General features: G+C 41.0%; 1 protein-coding gene across 1 annotated transcript in view; it reads left to right on the top strand.

Annotated features, from left to right (window-relative positions):
* The window catches only part of cpped1 (calcineurin-like phosphoesterase domain containing 1), a 47,240-nt gene that overhangs the window by 11,695 nt on the left and 19,597 nt on the right, over positions 1-15,948 (top strand). Inside the window, exons 3-5 of the mRNA XM_084938168.1 lie at positions 8,907-9,079; positions 9,892-10,023; positions 10,208-10,340. Coding sequence (XP_084794294.1) covers positions 8,907-9,079; positions 9,892-10,023; positions 10,208-10,340 — 438 coding nt within the window. The remainder of the gene's footprint in view (positions 1-8,906; positions 9,080-9,891; positions 10,024-10,207; positions 10,341-15,948) is intronic.

Raw genomic sequence — 15,948 nt, 5'->3', positions numbered from 1 at the left:
GCTATTTGCAGGAAGAGAAGATTTTTCTTTCACTTTTTTTTATTTTTTTATTTTTTTAGTTGAATTATTCAGTAGAAGTCTGCTAGCTGCAAATGAAGGTTTGTTAGGCTATAAACAGTATATGTGAATGGGCTGCACTTGATTCTGTCTCTGTCCTATTCTCTGAGGTAAAGATTGTAGCTATCTTGAAAGCAGCACAGCAAACCTGTGTGTGCGTGCGAGCGTGTGCGTGCGTGCGTGCGTGCATGCGTGTGTGTTTGCCACAGTGGCAGCTGGTTCCCCCCAATCCTGTCACCTGATGCTTTCTGAATCGTAACTGAATTTGAAAAAAGCTGGTTACCTTAGAAATGCCTGAATGTGGAACGCCACAATCACTGTGTTGCCCACCTTGTCTGATACCGAGACACCAGGTTTGACTCGTGCTGCGTCCAGTCCTCCCCTCTGCTTGTCTGTTTCAGTAGACCGTAGGATGATTTACACCACATAACCTTTAAATAGAAAATAAATTATTATACTCTTAAGGTAAAGACATCAAATTTACACTTTAGCTGAAGACGATGGCTCTGTGTTCTTGATTTTCTGAGTGTGCAGTCTGACTTTACAACAGGTTATGAGGAACGGGCTGACAGAGCCCACTGCAGGTTTAATGCTTGATGCAAAAAAGCGCCGCAAGCCGTTAACCAATGCAGACTACCTTTGCATGAAAATTAGGGGTCTAAAGTGTGGCGCCTACCTGCCTGGCTGGCCTCCAGGAAGGGACACTGAGAGAAATCAGCAAGCAAACCTGTCTCCCTCCATCTCTGCATGTCCTTGCTCTTTCTCTCTCTGGGCTCTGGTGACATGTTTGATTGGATCGTGATGAAAGTTTTATTCTGCCTAATCCTGGAGACCATGTAAGATATTAAAGCCAATAAGAATATTTATATGTGGAGCAGTATGCCATTAGTAAAATGTCCTTCTGCTCCCCATTTTCTAAAATTTGACTCGAAGCAAACTATTCATATTCAGCAGAGATGTGGTTTGGCTTAGTCACAGAGGTACTCTTTCCCCCCCCCATCTTTTTTCTTTTTTCTTTTTCTGGGTCGTAATGACCACCAATTTTAGCTGCACAGCCACAGTCATGAACCCTCCCGGAGCTGTCTCCCACTATCATCTAGCTGAGTCTGGCTGTAGGCATCCAAGTCTCCTTATTATCCCCATGACTGCACCATTTAAACCAAAAACATGTCCACATCAGTTACCCCCCCGACACACACACACACACACACACACACACACACTCGTCTCCATGTTCCTGCCATCTCCCCTTATGATCACTCGCATTTGGAGGTCAAAGCGCGATCTACTTCGCATGTCGTCGTACAGTAAATAGTGTAAGCATCAGGTTTAAACCTAAAGACCTCAGGGACCTTTAAACGCCGCGGCGTCAGCTGCTGTTACTGTCAGCACCAGCAGAGCAGGTTGTGCGTGCCATCCTCATTACTCGCCACGTCTGTCACTCGGCTGGCAACTGGGCCGCCGCATTGGTAGGAAGGAGGGAAATAGGTATTATAGCCGAAGCTGCTCCTTCCGTCTCTCGGCTGACATTTCCCCTTAAACTGTTTATTTACAATACAGAATGAATGTGTGGCGGCCAGGGGAAGCTGGCTGTCAACCGGCATTGTCAACACCGCTGCCTGTCGGCGACAGGAAATTGGCAACTGTATTTCTGCTCCTACAGATTTCATCTCCCTTCGCCGTTGCTCCTCACAGTGTCTTTTTCTTTTCGGTCTCTTTCCTCTATTATCTGTCTGCTCTCTTTAGTAAACAGCTGTGGTAACATGCCTCATACCCTATTTTGACAACCTTCATTTGCAAGTCTGACACATACGCAAACATGCTGATTAATTCTTGCCTCTGATGAATCTGTTTGAAGCATCTATGTGAATTAACTGTGTGTTGAGGGTGTAAAGGTCCTGTCTTGTAATTGTTAGGGAAGAAATGTATGTGCGTGGGTGTAAGTGTCAGTTTCAGGTTTAAATTTATACTGTAGGAAAACTGCGGGCTAAGTGGTGATGTCTTGGTATAACAAATGATCTTCTTTATCAAAGACTTGGGCGGACTGACGGATTTGTTTGCGTCCCATCGCAGTGGTCCACAAGGAGCGACCCATTCCCCAAAACGAAAAGTTGTAGAAAGTGTCTCATCTAACTTCATCATGTCATCCAGACCTTTACTGATAGCACGTTCCTTGATTCTAATTCCCTATCTCCTCTCCTCCACAATCCCAACTAAACCCCCAAGAGATGCTTTCTCTTCTCAAGGACTTCCTTCAATCTCACCTAATTTTCTGTCTGCCGTTGCCGCCTCTCCCTCGCTTAATTTCACTTTCCCGTGTCTTTCTCTCACTTACTTTCAAAGCTGACAAATGAAGAGGATAAAGAGTAGGAGGGGGTGGGGGCAGCAAAGGGAGGTGGTGGGGGTGGGGGAGCTAGATATAGAGCTGATTAGATTAGAGAAACATGCTGGACTTGACACTCTCCTAATGAGCACTACAAAGGATTCAAGCTGTGTCTCTGGGGGTTCTTGAAGGATGTTACGCATAATACAGCAGGGAGAAATGTTTAAGTACGCATGTACACGCCTGTGTGCAAAACTCGGAAAGGTGAAGGAGAGGTTGCCTTGGGACTTGCCTGTCCCCTCTCTGTATTTGTGGAAACTAAAGGTGTACTAACTGCAGTTTTCTTGGGTGATTTAATTGTTAGTTTTTTCTGTTTTTTGGTAAAAGTCTGACCTCACAGTGGATCAAGTGGAATCTGGCTGATTTCAATCACCAGTTGATTGACTCCAAAGAATTCAAAAAACAGGGTTTTGGTGCCTTATCCGAGTCCAAATTATGGTAGCAGTGTGATTAAATACAGTAGTCTAGACATCCTCTGGGCCTGAAGGTCAGAACAGCGATAAACACTTTTGTGTTTTTGCATTGGCTGCTTCTTTTCAGGCATAACGTTGTCTTAATCAGATCTGGGACTGCTTTTTGGGTGACAGAGAGCTCCACTCAGTCCCTAATACTATCTTATAGCTTTTAGGCCTGCTGCCCTTTCAAAGAAATTCATTTCAGACACGTCCATCAGTGATCCCACCTGTTGAGTTCAGTTACAAGCTTTACACATCTTCATCTTTTTTGATAAGGCAGCATTAGGTAAGGTCACTAGTATTGAAGAGTCTGCGCTTTTGGATGAACAAACTAATCACACTAATTGTAATGCACAGAGAAAAAGTGAAGAGACAATGTTACCTTTAACCAGTGCAGGCTTAAAAATGATTGAAACTGTAGAAAATTAATTCTTGAGGTTATCTATAGCAAAGAAATCGCAGCATGTTTCAGATGATAGTTCACAAGTTTTGGAGTTTAAAGTGTTTTTCTGTGAATTTCACTCAGCCATAATTAATGGTATAAAAATACTCACTGTGGCTGCTTCTCAAAAAACCTTTACTTGTGTTCATGGAGTCCGGCTTCATGGTTCTGGACTGCAGCTGTTTGTCCTGCTTATGAAGCTGTTCTCCACCCGAGTCGTGTTGCAGCTTGAAGCAGATCTATTATCACAAGCTGCAGTCCATGCCTGCTTAGTTAGAGTCCCATCCATGATGCTTTCAATGGTGGAACGAGAGATGCTCTGGAGAGGCAGCTGAATGTTAGCTTGGTTACCAGCAACTAAACTTTCAAAATACCCTCCCAACCACTTTATTGGGAACACCTGTAAATGCAAATATCTAATTAGCTAATGACATGGAAACAACTCGATGCATTTAGGCATGTAGACACAATAAGGTCATGATTTACTTTATGACCACAGCGTACCCATCTTCTGATGGTTGTTTCCAGCAGGATACTATTCCATGTCACAAAGCTTAGTTTTTCTTAAACTAGTTACTTTAACATGGCATTGTAAACGGATGGCCTTCACGGTCACCAAATCTCAGTCCAATAAAGGACCTTTGGGATGTGATTTGTGGATGCGCAACCAACAAATCTGCAGCAACCTTGTTGAATCTATGCCACGAAGCATTAAGGCTTTTCTTACTGGTCCAATCCAGTACTAACAAAGTGTACCTAATAAATCAGCCTGTGAGTGTAAATTTAAGGGGGGTGTCCACTAGTATTAGTACAATATAGTTTGTACAGGGCAGATATATCAGTTGCCAATATGTACTTGGGCAACTGTAGAAAACACTATTTACCTCATTTTGCGTTTGTGAGATTGTATGAAGTATTTAATATAACATCTTCACTAAGATCTTGCCAAACACCAGTGCCACATCAGCACAAGCACAACATGTCGATGCATGCTTGAGTTAGTCACAAATATAGAGGCCACAAAATACAGTTGTTCAAGTGTAGAAAATGTATACAACAGCAAGACCCCAGGCACTGAGGACTCAGTGCAGCTTCGACAGCCAGTCTTTAAAGGAAATTGAGAGAAGTGCTTACAGTGCTGGACAGGTTCAATGAGAACCTGCCAAAGTCTCCTGTCAGGGTTTGAGAATCAGTGTTGCAATCTCATTAAGTGAACAAGGCCTTTCAGTTAGAGCCCCACGGGGAGTGGAGAGCAGCATTGTGTTTTTATTTGCGTATACCCTACGTGTGCTGCATATTGCAGGGAGGAAAGTAGGGCAAGACAATGCTGGCATTAAAAATGTTTGTATGAAATGGAATTTCTCGCTATTTCTTATATATGAAAAATCCTTATCATTTATTTAATTTAGTGATGCACAACACATCTGCTTTAACCACTTCTTTCATATTTTATACGTCCATTTGTGCAAATTACATCTAGTGCTATTAAAAAGGGAAGTGAAGAAGAACGTAATGTATGACTAATGTAACCAGATAATTCTAAATTAAGATTTACACTAAATAACCGAGAGAGAGATTGTGGTCTATTGAAGGACACAGTGGTTGTTCCTGTTTGCTGCTACAGACAGAAAAAACCCATCTGTGACTTAAAAATAATTTCCTTTCAAGTGCAGCAACACATCTTCATCCAAACGAGCTGCAGTTGTTTCACTGGGCCTGTTATCTTACTGCAGTCACTCACACAACACATCACTGTTAGCTGGAGCAAGATATCTTAAATGCAGATGGGGCTTGGATGAGGATTGGTTCGAGCTGTGTCACAGAGATTGTTGATTCATGCTTGTACTATGTCAGCAGATGGCTGTAATTGAGGGCAGGCAGGTGGTGGTGTGAGGAAGCAGAAGGCAGCACAGAGTCCCTGCCACTGTGTGTCGCAACCAGTGCTATTTATTCACATTTATTTATCAGGAGAAACGTAAGTGTGGCTAGATGCTGTTGTTGAGCCCAAAATCCAGTACATTTGATAAGTGTGAACGTTGCATAGGGTAGTCGAGCACAGCGTGACAGTCAATCTCAAAGGGCAGAGGACGTCAACATCTTTCGACTATTGTTGTCGTTCTCTCCGGTCTCACAGAGACACTGGATGTTTTACAACATATTTGGAAAAAGCCTCCATTTCTGCACCACCTCATAAATCTGTGCGTTTTTCCGATTTCGACTCTCGCATCTGCTACCGTGCATGACAGATGAGGTTTCCAGACAGACGCGAGTGTCGAATAAATCCAAAACAGCGGTGGAAACTTGAAGTAGTACTCAATTATAAAGTTAGCTCTACAAACTTTATCAGTTGTTTTACATTTTCAAGCCTGTTCAAGTGCTCGATAGAACCTCAGTCCCAGAAATGTTGGGACACTGTGCAAGATGTAAATAACAACAGAATGGAATGATTTGCAAATCTCACAAATGCAGATTTTATTCACAGTGGAACATAGAAAACATGCCAAATGGTTAAACTGAGTCATTTTACTGCTTCGTGAAAAATATCAATAATAGCAAGTCGTCTGAAAAACATTGGGACAGGAGCAATAACAGACTGGAAAAGTAAGTGCTGCTAAAAAGGAACAGCTGGAGGAACATTTTACAGTTAATTGGTTTAACTGTTAACATGTCAGCATATGATCGAGTATAAAAAAAGAGCATCTCAGAGATTTTCTGAAGTAAAAACTGAATCTACAAATGAAGGAACTCTCTCATCATCAACAGAACATAATATCATCAAATGATTCTGAAAATCTGGAGAAATCTCTGTGCATAATTGACAGGGTCGAAAATCAGAAGTGTATTCCTGTGATCTTGTGTGCAGGCTCAGTCAGTGAGCAGCTTCCTGCAACATCAACAAATGCAGGTTAAGGCTGTATCATACAAAGAAGAAGCTTTATGTGAAAATGATCCAGAAACACTGCTGTCTTGACTAGATCCAAACTCATTTAAAATGGACCGAGGCAAAGCGGATAACTGGAAAGCATGGACACCACGTCTTCTGGTCTAAGAGGAGAGAGACTAGCTGACTTGCTATTAGCATTCAGATAAAAAGCTTGCATCTCTGACGGTAAAACCTGTTCTGTAAATGTACACCTTTTATCTTCTACAATTTAATGCCAAAAAGACATGCTGACAGGTTTCTTTCATTTATTTCAGCAGCATTTCTTTGTCACGTAGCAAAACTGAGACTTGCTGTCGAATTGCACTTTTTCTTATATTAGGATATGTCAGGGATTAAATATGTAGTTGCATTGGATGTGTTGTGAATAATCTATTGTGAATGACATTGTTTTTATTTACATTTTGTAAAGCGTCCTAACTTTTTTTGGCATTTGTAATCGAAGATAAGAGTATGCAACATCGACACACACACAGAAACACACAGAGGAAAGATCAATTGTATCTAATGTGGAATCTCCCTTGATTACCTACTATGTATTCACATTTAGGCGATGTCAAGCATAAACATGTTTTGCTATTCCACTGAGCAAATCCACTGGAGCAGCTGACAAGGTCAGGTACCTTCCTAAGGGGCATATTGATGGTGCTAAAATATACAGTAGACTGATTCTCATTCACCCATCCTAAAGAAAATGACCTCATGCAAATTAAAACTTGTAAATAAACAAAGAAAATCAGGTACTGTAATCTGTCTGTACCAGCAAAGTTGCAGAGAGTGCTATCAGCTGGAACAGTTGCCTAACAATCTTTGCGCCCCCATCATCTAAACTTCATTAGTGAGACGGCCTTTGTTTGTATGTAATTGTGGCAGCGGTCAAATATTGTGATTGTGAAATAATTAATCCGCTTTGTTGTGGCTTCAGCTGTCATTTCCTTTCATCAGGATTATACTTGAAAATATCAGGTCAACAGGGAACGAAAAAAGCAAGTTTGAGTTTGTACTGGCATCAGAGAAAAACCACTTATCTACTTATTGATAATTTGTAAGGCAGTTTTATTCATGCAGAATTAAATTATTTTAATGTCATTTGTGTTTTGCACAAATTAAAAATTTTGCTTGTTTTCGTGATAGTTGTGGAATATCTTATAGGATGGCAATTAAATTCTATCTTGGAGCAAAACTAACAACTCATTTGTTTTGGTGAGTAACATTGAATACAAATCTAGCATACTTACAAGGAAGCTCAGTGGGCTACAGTTGAATTTGGACTCAGTTTAGCATTACATTCCAAATAAATGTCAAGCTCTCCACCTGCACTCATCCACAGCGACATGGTGTTGCTGTTCAATAGTTCAGAAGTAATTTGACTACACGGTCAATAGTACCATGTCCACAAAAAGAAAAGAAAACTGAAAGTATTACTAGTGGTACTATAATGATGTTATGAAAGTGGGCCCAACCAAAAGGACTATTCACTCCATGATCATGAACAACAAGAACAACGACTGTATTAGATATTTTACGTCTGGAAGCTTTACCTGCAGAGGAGTACCAAGTGACAGCTCCAGGATGCATGGTAGTCCAGTGGGCAGTACTGTTGCCTCACAGCGTATGGTCCAAACTCTGGCTGGCACCTTTCTGAATACCTCCTCAAACAGTCTGAAAATATTAATGTTTGGTTAATTAGCTCTAAATTAGCCGTAGTTAAGGGTAGATAACGTGCTTTTGCTGCGTAGATTAAGTCGATATGTGACTTGCAGTCTACAAAGCACCTTAAGTGGTCAGTAAGATTGGAAGAGCGTTGTATAAATGTCAGTCCATGTTTTCCCTTTTAATGTTTCTTAAACTCTACACTTTCTCCCACTGTCATGAATAAGATGTTCTTTGGGGAAAGGCTCTTATGTAATGAGCCCTATCTAAATATCCGAGGAAAGATTTGCTCCAAAACTAGGCCAGTAAAATAATTACTCAGATGAATAAAAATGAAAAGAAATATGAGAGGGAAGAGAGAGAGAGGACCGGGGATAACACAAGAGCAGGGGCTGATGGGTTTGTTTGATATAAATTCAAAGTTATAAATAGATTTGAGAGTCACCCGTTCTCTGCCCTTTATACACTCTGGGATTGAATTAATTTGGCTCAGAACATTACCCATTTTATGGATGTTTACCCTTTTTGTGAACTCCAGGCTTATAGCATTTTTAAAATTTTTTGGGGGGGGAGGTGTCTTTAAAGCAAATAGCCTCGTATGTCTTCACAAACCTGAATCTGGAAAGCGGTCTACACAGCTGCAACATGTGGACCGAGAGGATACCGCCAGAACACCACTAATCATGTCAGTAACCATGGTGATATGAAGTCGAGCTGTACTGAGCATTCATCATCCTTTGAGCGCTCTCATCATCATCCATATAATCTCTCTCTCACTCTCACGTTGTCCTCATTCACACTTTTAGGCTGTCTTTGGCTCATTTCCACCCGCATACAGTAGAATGCTTTTCTTAATCAAACATCTGTTTTTTAGGTCCAGGTCATAATTTGTTTCGTTTTATGTTACCTTTAATCATATGTGTGACATTAACACATGCCATGTTGACAATAGGTTTTCTGTTATTCTTCCTTTAGGTACACCCTTTAGAGAAGGTCAGGAGAAAGATCTGAAGGCAGCCTTGAAGGGGACCGATCTCTCCATTCCTCTGGTGTTTGTCAGTGGAAACCATGACCTGGGTAACACCCCCACTCCCAGCACAGTGGAGCAGTATTGCAGGGAGTGGGGGGATGACTATTTCAGCTTCTGGGTAAGCAGACACAAACCATAATTAGTAGTAGCAGCCTGTAGCAGTGGTTGTAGGATGAATGGAATATTATAATGACGGGTACCTGTGAACACCATTTCTGCTCTCACAGGATTAAGAATAGCAAAGGACCAAAAACCCTGCACCTATTTTGGTGTGTGACATTAAATATGTTTTGGTTCTATTTTCCTCAGCATGTATACCATGTATGGCTAATGTCATTTAGACTACTTTTGGGCATTAGACTTCACTGTACTTTGATATTGCAGTTAAAAAATATATGTATATCACGGTGTGGTCCAGTTTTTATGGTGACCATTTAGACCTCTTTTACCAGAAGTTGTACAAGGGAGCTTTGTGACGATGCATATTTCAGTTATAGCAACTGTTTCTTGGTAACATAACAAACTTTGATGTGGTGCCATGGGCACACAGTTGGTAAACTTAAAAGGATTACTAATTAGGATTGCAAAGTTTTTTAGATTAGGCCTGCAAAGGGCAAACATAAGACCAGAATGCATAGTATATGGACAGTATATGGTTCCTTAAAGGCCTTGCAATTTGTGACATGGCTATTGAGTTTTATACATGTAGTTTAAAATGCATGCCAGAGGTATTTTGCTAAAATTCTGCATGGTTGGAGTGTTTTTGCCACACCGCATTCACCAACATTTTTATTTTCAGCAGTTAGGTTTTGGATAATCTATAGGAATATAATATTAAATTGGGTGTAGGGACGGCAGATGAAATTGGAAATAATTCAAGTTGTTGTTTTCCTCTCTTGTTTTCTTTTTCTCACACTTTTGCCGTCTCAGGTGGGCGGAGTTCTCTGCCTGGTTCTGAACTCCCAGCTGTTCTTCGACGCCTCGGCCTGCCCTGAGCTGAGGGAGGCTCAGGAGGCCTGGCTGGAGGCGCAGCTGAGCAGAGCATCCTCCTCCTCTTCTACGGTAGGATGGCATGACCCCAGCGTGATTGAGCCTTTTTAAGCAGATGAAGTCTTCCTTTTGCTTTGTCTGGACTCAGTAGTTTAGGTTATTGCTGGGGTGTGTGCAACCATGTGGGCACATCATTTGAATTTCTGTCTTTAGAGATCTTGTGATGTAATCACCGCTCACATCTGTCTCCGTTTAGGAACCTAAACCCAAACACATCCTGATATTTCAGCACATTCCCCTGTACCTAAAGAGTCCTGATGAAGAGGATGACTACTTCAACCTGCAGAGGACAGTCAGGCAAAACCTGCTGGACAGGTTCAAGAAAGCAGGTAGGAGACCAGAATACAGAAAATTATGGGGGTTTTCTGATTTCCTCTGGTTAAAAAATGGCAGCCTAGTTCAGGTTTGTGCATTTGGTTAGAATTAGAAGTCGCAGAATAGATAAATCAATTTTACTATCTTAAACGTCAAGCATTTCTGGCTTCCACAGCTCTGAAATAAGAGCATTATTATTTTTTCTTTTCTTTTCTTTTAGAATAATGGATTTAGGCCAATGTGAAGTGGTCTTAAGTTTCTTGTCTTAATACGCCTTAGCTGCTATTCCTGTTAAACCTGTTCATTTTAAGCATATCTCACTGAAGCACAGTTAAGATCCCAGCCCAGAGGATTAATATGTCATTATCCAGCAGCCTCAGGAAGAGCTCTTGGCGCACGCACACACACACACACACACACACACACACAAAATGCAGACATAATTGAATTAATTATTCCATTCACTTCCTATAAGGAGAATAAATCCTTAATCAATCCATTGTTGTAAGCTTATAAGAGAACGATGCAAAAGTAGTGGGCAAAAAAGAAAAAAATAACCCTCCCTCAAGGACAACACGTCTTTAGGCAGAATCTCAGCGAAGGTGCGTCAGCCGGCTTTGCGCTGCTGACTGACAGCAGCCACCACTCAGTGCCGAGCTTTTCAATCATGCATCAAGGTGACAGACGGTGGATGGTTTTAATTTCATTATCCATCCATTATTTCTGCACATATTTAACCATGTTGGCCCGTCTTGGTCTGATGACCCTTCTCTTTCATAATTGATCTCTCCTCCAGGGCAACACTGCTTAAAATTTTAAAGGGCAGTCTCTACAAGCTTTTTCTTATCATGAGCAGGAGGGTGTTGCTGTAGAATGAGCTGGTGCCCTTTTTCTTACCCGCACTCTTGTGCCCTGCTAGCAATTATAAACACGGGCCACATACAGAGCAAGCGCTCCATGAACTACGAGCACGTAGATTCATACTGACAACAGACGTGCAGACGTGCTGATTTTTAAATATATGGTATGATTTTCTCAGGTGCTTAAGTGCGATGTGTGATACTCCTTTATTACAGCAAGGTAAGGAATACTCAGTATCCACGTTTCCTCTGACTCTTATCTATACATAACAATTAAACCGATCTCTGCTCTGAACATATCTGTGAATGTGTTCTTTCTCCTGCTCACATGGAGAGATTTGATTTGATTTACTTTAGAAATAGCCTTCATTTTGACATATTTATGAAGATTCTAATGAAGAAGCTAATGTTAGCATTTACCGCGCATAGCTGTGCCTATAATAGTCTTGTTTTATATTTGATTGATGACTGGCGACCTGTCCAGGGTGCATCCCACCTCTCGCCCTATGACAGCTGGGATAGGCTCCAGCCCCACATGACCCTGATAAGGATAAGGGGAAGAGGATGGATGGATAGATTTAATATTTATCTGAACAAACTTTTAAATTGTTTGCTTAGTCCATTTTGTCTGGGTTCGGGTTGTGGAAGCAGCAGTCACCCACACCTCTCTCCTGGGCCACCTTCTCCAGCTCTTCTGGTGGGGACAGTGAGTTGTTCCCAAGCCACAGATGGATGGACGGAAAAGCAAAACAATGTAGTATTATAGTGGTCCCTCGTTTTTAAAATTATTATGTTTTAAGGCTGTAAAACCCCTCACGACACTTTATTTACTTTTCTCAGACAGGCATGAACATTTTCATGCTTTTCTCTCTTGTTTAAACACTCTCAAAGTTCAAACCTTCGTAGAAAAATAAGTCCAGTATTATAGAATGAAACCAAAGATCAAACCCTGTTTTAGGTCCAGAACATGCGAATAGAGCAGCTGCGAGAGAATTCAACATTAATGAATCAATGGTACGGAAGTGGAAGAAGCAAGAAGAATGAGTGGAGTAAAGTTTGACTTACCTGACTGTTTTGTTTCGCTTAATGCATCTTATGGTCCGAAAAATACAATAACTTCTACTTTCCTTTAGCATGTCCAGAATCCCAACTTTTTGTGTGCAATGGTTAGCATCTTCCGCCGCCTTTTGGGTGCTACCACGGGTCCTTTGACTGTGCAAAACATTTCGCCGACATTGTTGTGTTTGTTGGGGAGAAAACTTACAAACATACAGTGCAGCACTTCAGAGTCGCACCGCTAGCGATTGAAGATTTATGTAAATTTCACAAACTGAACACATTCTGTACTGTACAGGAGACACAGCACGAGATTGATTGACAATGGTCTACAGCCAATCGGGATGCAGAACACAATGCACTGTAAAAAAAAAAAAAAAAAAAAAAGCATGCAAAATTGCACACACACAAAAAAAAATCTACAAAAGGTGAACCGCGTTATAGCAAGCGACTAAAATAAATTAATAAAATATTTAGTAGCATTTTGCGAACTTGATATTTCTGCCTCAAAATGAGTGAACTGTTGGAAATTTCCTGCAGGGCCAACAAATAATTAAACACCCCAGTGGAGCAAGTTCAAAATGGATATAAACGACTTTCAGATCATCGCACTATATGATTAACACATACTAAAGAAAAAAAGAGAGCTTGGGAAACTGTGTTACTACTCTTCCTGTCTGTTAGTTGACGGGCCATGTTTCCTCTCTTGTGTGGTAAATTATGTCTCTTTTTGATGTAGATCTGCTATGATCAGTTTTTTCCCCCCTCTTTGTAGTGCGTTATTAACACATCTTACCCCTCCCCTTATGGTCTTTCCTTACTGCTACACTGTGTGATCTGAGGCTTCCAGATGTGCTTTGCACTCTGGTGATCATTACTGTCATAACAGTAAAGGGCAGCATCATTAACCTCAGGCACACACACACAAAAAACACACTTCTCTCCCGTGCCTCTCTCTCACTCTCTCTGAGGAATTTATACTGAGGTACAGCTCAGCTTTGACACAGAAAGCAAGGACGCCATTTTTCTTCTGAAATTTTCATTAAGTGAGCAGTTGGAAATGATGAGTTTCTTGCTAGAGCCAGCACTCGCTAGCTCTAGCAAGAAACTAGCTCTGACTAGCTAGCTTTGCCTTGGAAGACAGGCAAGCAGCTGAAGTATTGCACGTTTTATTTAGAGCTGGAAAACTTTTAATGAGTGATGTTTGATTGTATTAGTAACACATAAACTTTGCTGGAAAACTTGGATATTCTTAGTTAAGGTTATTCTTCTTGGGTGCTTGTTTCCAAGTTCGTATTTGAGCCAAATAGCAGTTTGGCAAGAATGAAGATGTTGACTTGGACAGCTTTTTCTTTCTCTCTTTCTCCCTTCTTGTAATTCTGAACTACAGACCTTGTAATAGGATCACTGGATGTTAGACAAAGGTCTCTATGGCATCAGCTCACTCCTTAAAAGCACACATTGCTGTGTGTAGCAGATTTCTCCGACCACTCCAAAGGCGTCTTTTTGTGGCGTCTGCTGGGTTCAGCACTTGTGATGTTGTTATTGCTGCCGCTGTGTTTTCTGCAGCCCCCAAACCACTCAGTAGCATATGATGGAAAGAGCATTTATAGTCCCCTGCAGACAAAGAATCTCATTTAATAGATTTTAGAGCTTTTTGTCGTCTTTCTCCCCGCTTCGTCATCTCACAGGACATGTGTGCTGGTGGTTGTTGAGCAACTATTTTTTATTTTCGGCACAGTTTGTGTGTCTGTGTATGTGTGTGATTTATGCACATAAATTAGTGTGCAGTGGTTTGTTTTTCTATGCGTGACATATTGTACAGTAAGTATCTATACGTTATCTCAGCAGCACAGATGCACATGGGAAAGGTGCAGCACCAATTAGTCTTCTTCTGGCTCATCAGAGCGAGGACTTCCACACTGGGAACTGTTAAGTGCGTTCCAGCTCGTATTAATGATACCCTGTCTCAGTGATGACGCCCTCTGGACTAGTATTGAGAAATTCCTGTTTTTAATTGCATAAGCAATTATTATGGTTTGTGATTTTTACAGTGATTTGGTTAATATTAAATCATGCATTTAAATGTGAGCTCGCTCTCTCTATTTAATATGTTTGGAGTTTTGCAACATAGTCATTTCAAAAGTACAGATAAATTAAGTCATTAAAATTATGAAACAAAACAAGTTGGACACACTGCTCTTTTGTTTTTATCTTCTATTATGGCATACCTGGTTGAACACCTTTTCACTACGATTTAGTTTCAGTTCATTGGTAGTAATTGGGCAAAACCTTAAAACCATGAGGCAACTCCTTTAGACTTAAGCCATAAAGGTTTCTGGACTGGTCATTGACCATCTGACAACCACCGGTCACTAGGGACAAATGTTAACCAGCGATTGGTTGCAAACTGGTTGCTGGAAATTGCTGCCAGCCACTGTAAATTCGATTGCTAAACCCCTATCAATGTAGGCCTAGAGACCAGTCAGTGGACCTCTTGGTAATCACTGGTCAAAAAAAGTTTGTATTCCAGCTGGCGAGTGGTTGCTGATCGCAAAAAGGTAAACGGTACTGTACATTTGCTTCGGTTGCTAGTAGGTTGCCACAGTTACCAGTAGTTTTCATCAAATATGCCAAGTTGACTGCAAACACTTGGCAGCTACTTTCCAAGCTATGGTACAACTGTGAAAAATGCACAACAAATCGGAACCGGAGAACACTAACCTTCTGAGTTTAAATGTTTAGACCTAACACTCTCCATTTGCATGAGATGCTCATATTAGGGATATCTGCTCACACAGCCAAGATACCAAAAACAGTGAAATATCTTAGAGTAGTCTCAGCTGTTGGCTAATAAGCATTACTTTGTGATCATTAGTTGGAAGTTTGATTATGCACATCATGTTTAGGACAAGCGGGGGCCTAAATACTTAATACCTTAATTTAACCTTACTGTTCATTTTGGACTAGACTCTGTATATCTTTAAGTGTGGTCTGTGTATCCGTACACTATGTCAAAGTACCTCACTTTTGCTTCTTTTTCTTTCTTTTTTTCCTTTTTTCCCCAGTACATAAATCCAGCGCAGACAGAATTAGATACTGCAAGTAGAGAAAGAAAGACATGCAAAAATTGTAGGCTTTTACACTCATCGAGGATGTTGAATTTAGAGAAAACGCACACCCAGAAACTCCTCAGAGAAGATTGAATTCCCATCGCCGGGGTCTGTTGTCTACTTTTCAGCGGCAAGTGGAGTATCAAAATCCCAGCAGTGTTCTCAGCCTCGCCTCTCCTTATAGATGGAGTACTGTAATTAGATTTCTTTGCTCTCCTTCTTCTCTCTCCTCCTGCAAGGTTTATATTCTACATTAAGGATGAGCTCACTTACACACTGGGATGGATGAATGTACAGACACACTTCTCTGCTGCCTTTGTTCACCTCCAAACCTGTTTACGTGTAGAGGGGGGAAAAAAATAACCCAACAAAATTAAAATACAGAATTTCATTGGAATTCCCAGCATTACTAGCGGCTGAAGAGTTGTACAGTAGGTAATTAGAAGCAAAGATAAGCAGTGTACTGCTCTGCATAGCCCCTCTGTCTTTTTCTCTCTGTCTTTCACAGTCTCTCTCTTGCCGTTGGTTGTCTTTTTCAGCAAGGGTTTTACTCTGTTCAAAAGTGAAGACACATTTATCACCCACTGGGAATT

This window comes from Perissodus microlepis, chromosome 8, assembly GCF_051167445.1.
Source record: "Perissodus microlepis isolate ML-2025 ecotype Zambia chromosome 8, ASM5116744v1, whole genome shotgun sequence".
Classification (NCBI taxonomy): domain Eukaryota; kingdom Metazoa; phylum Chordata; class Actinopteri; order Cichliformes; family Cichlidae; genus Perissodus; species Perissodus microlepis.
The sequence above is the reverse complement of the archived record's forward strand: the minus strand, read 5'-3'. Positions and strand labels throughout refer to the sequence as shown.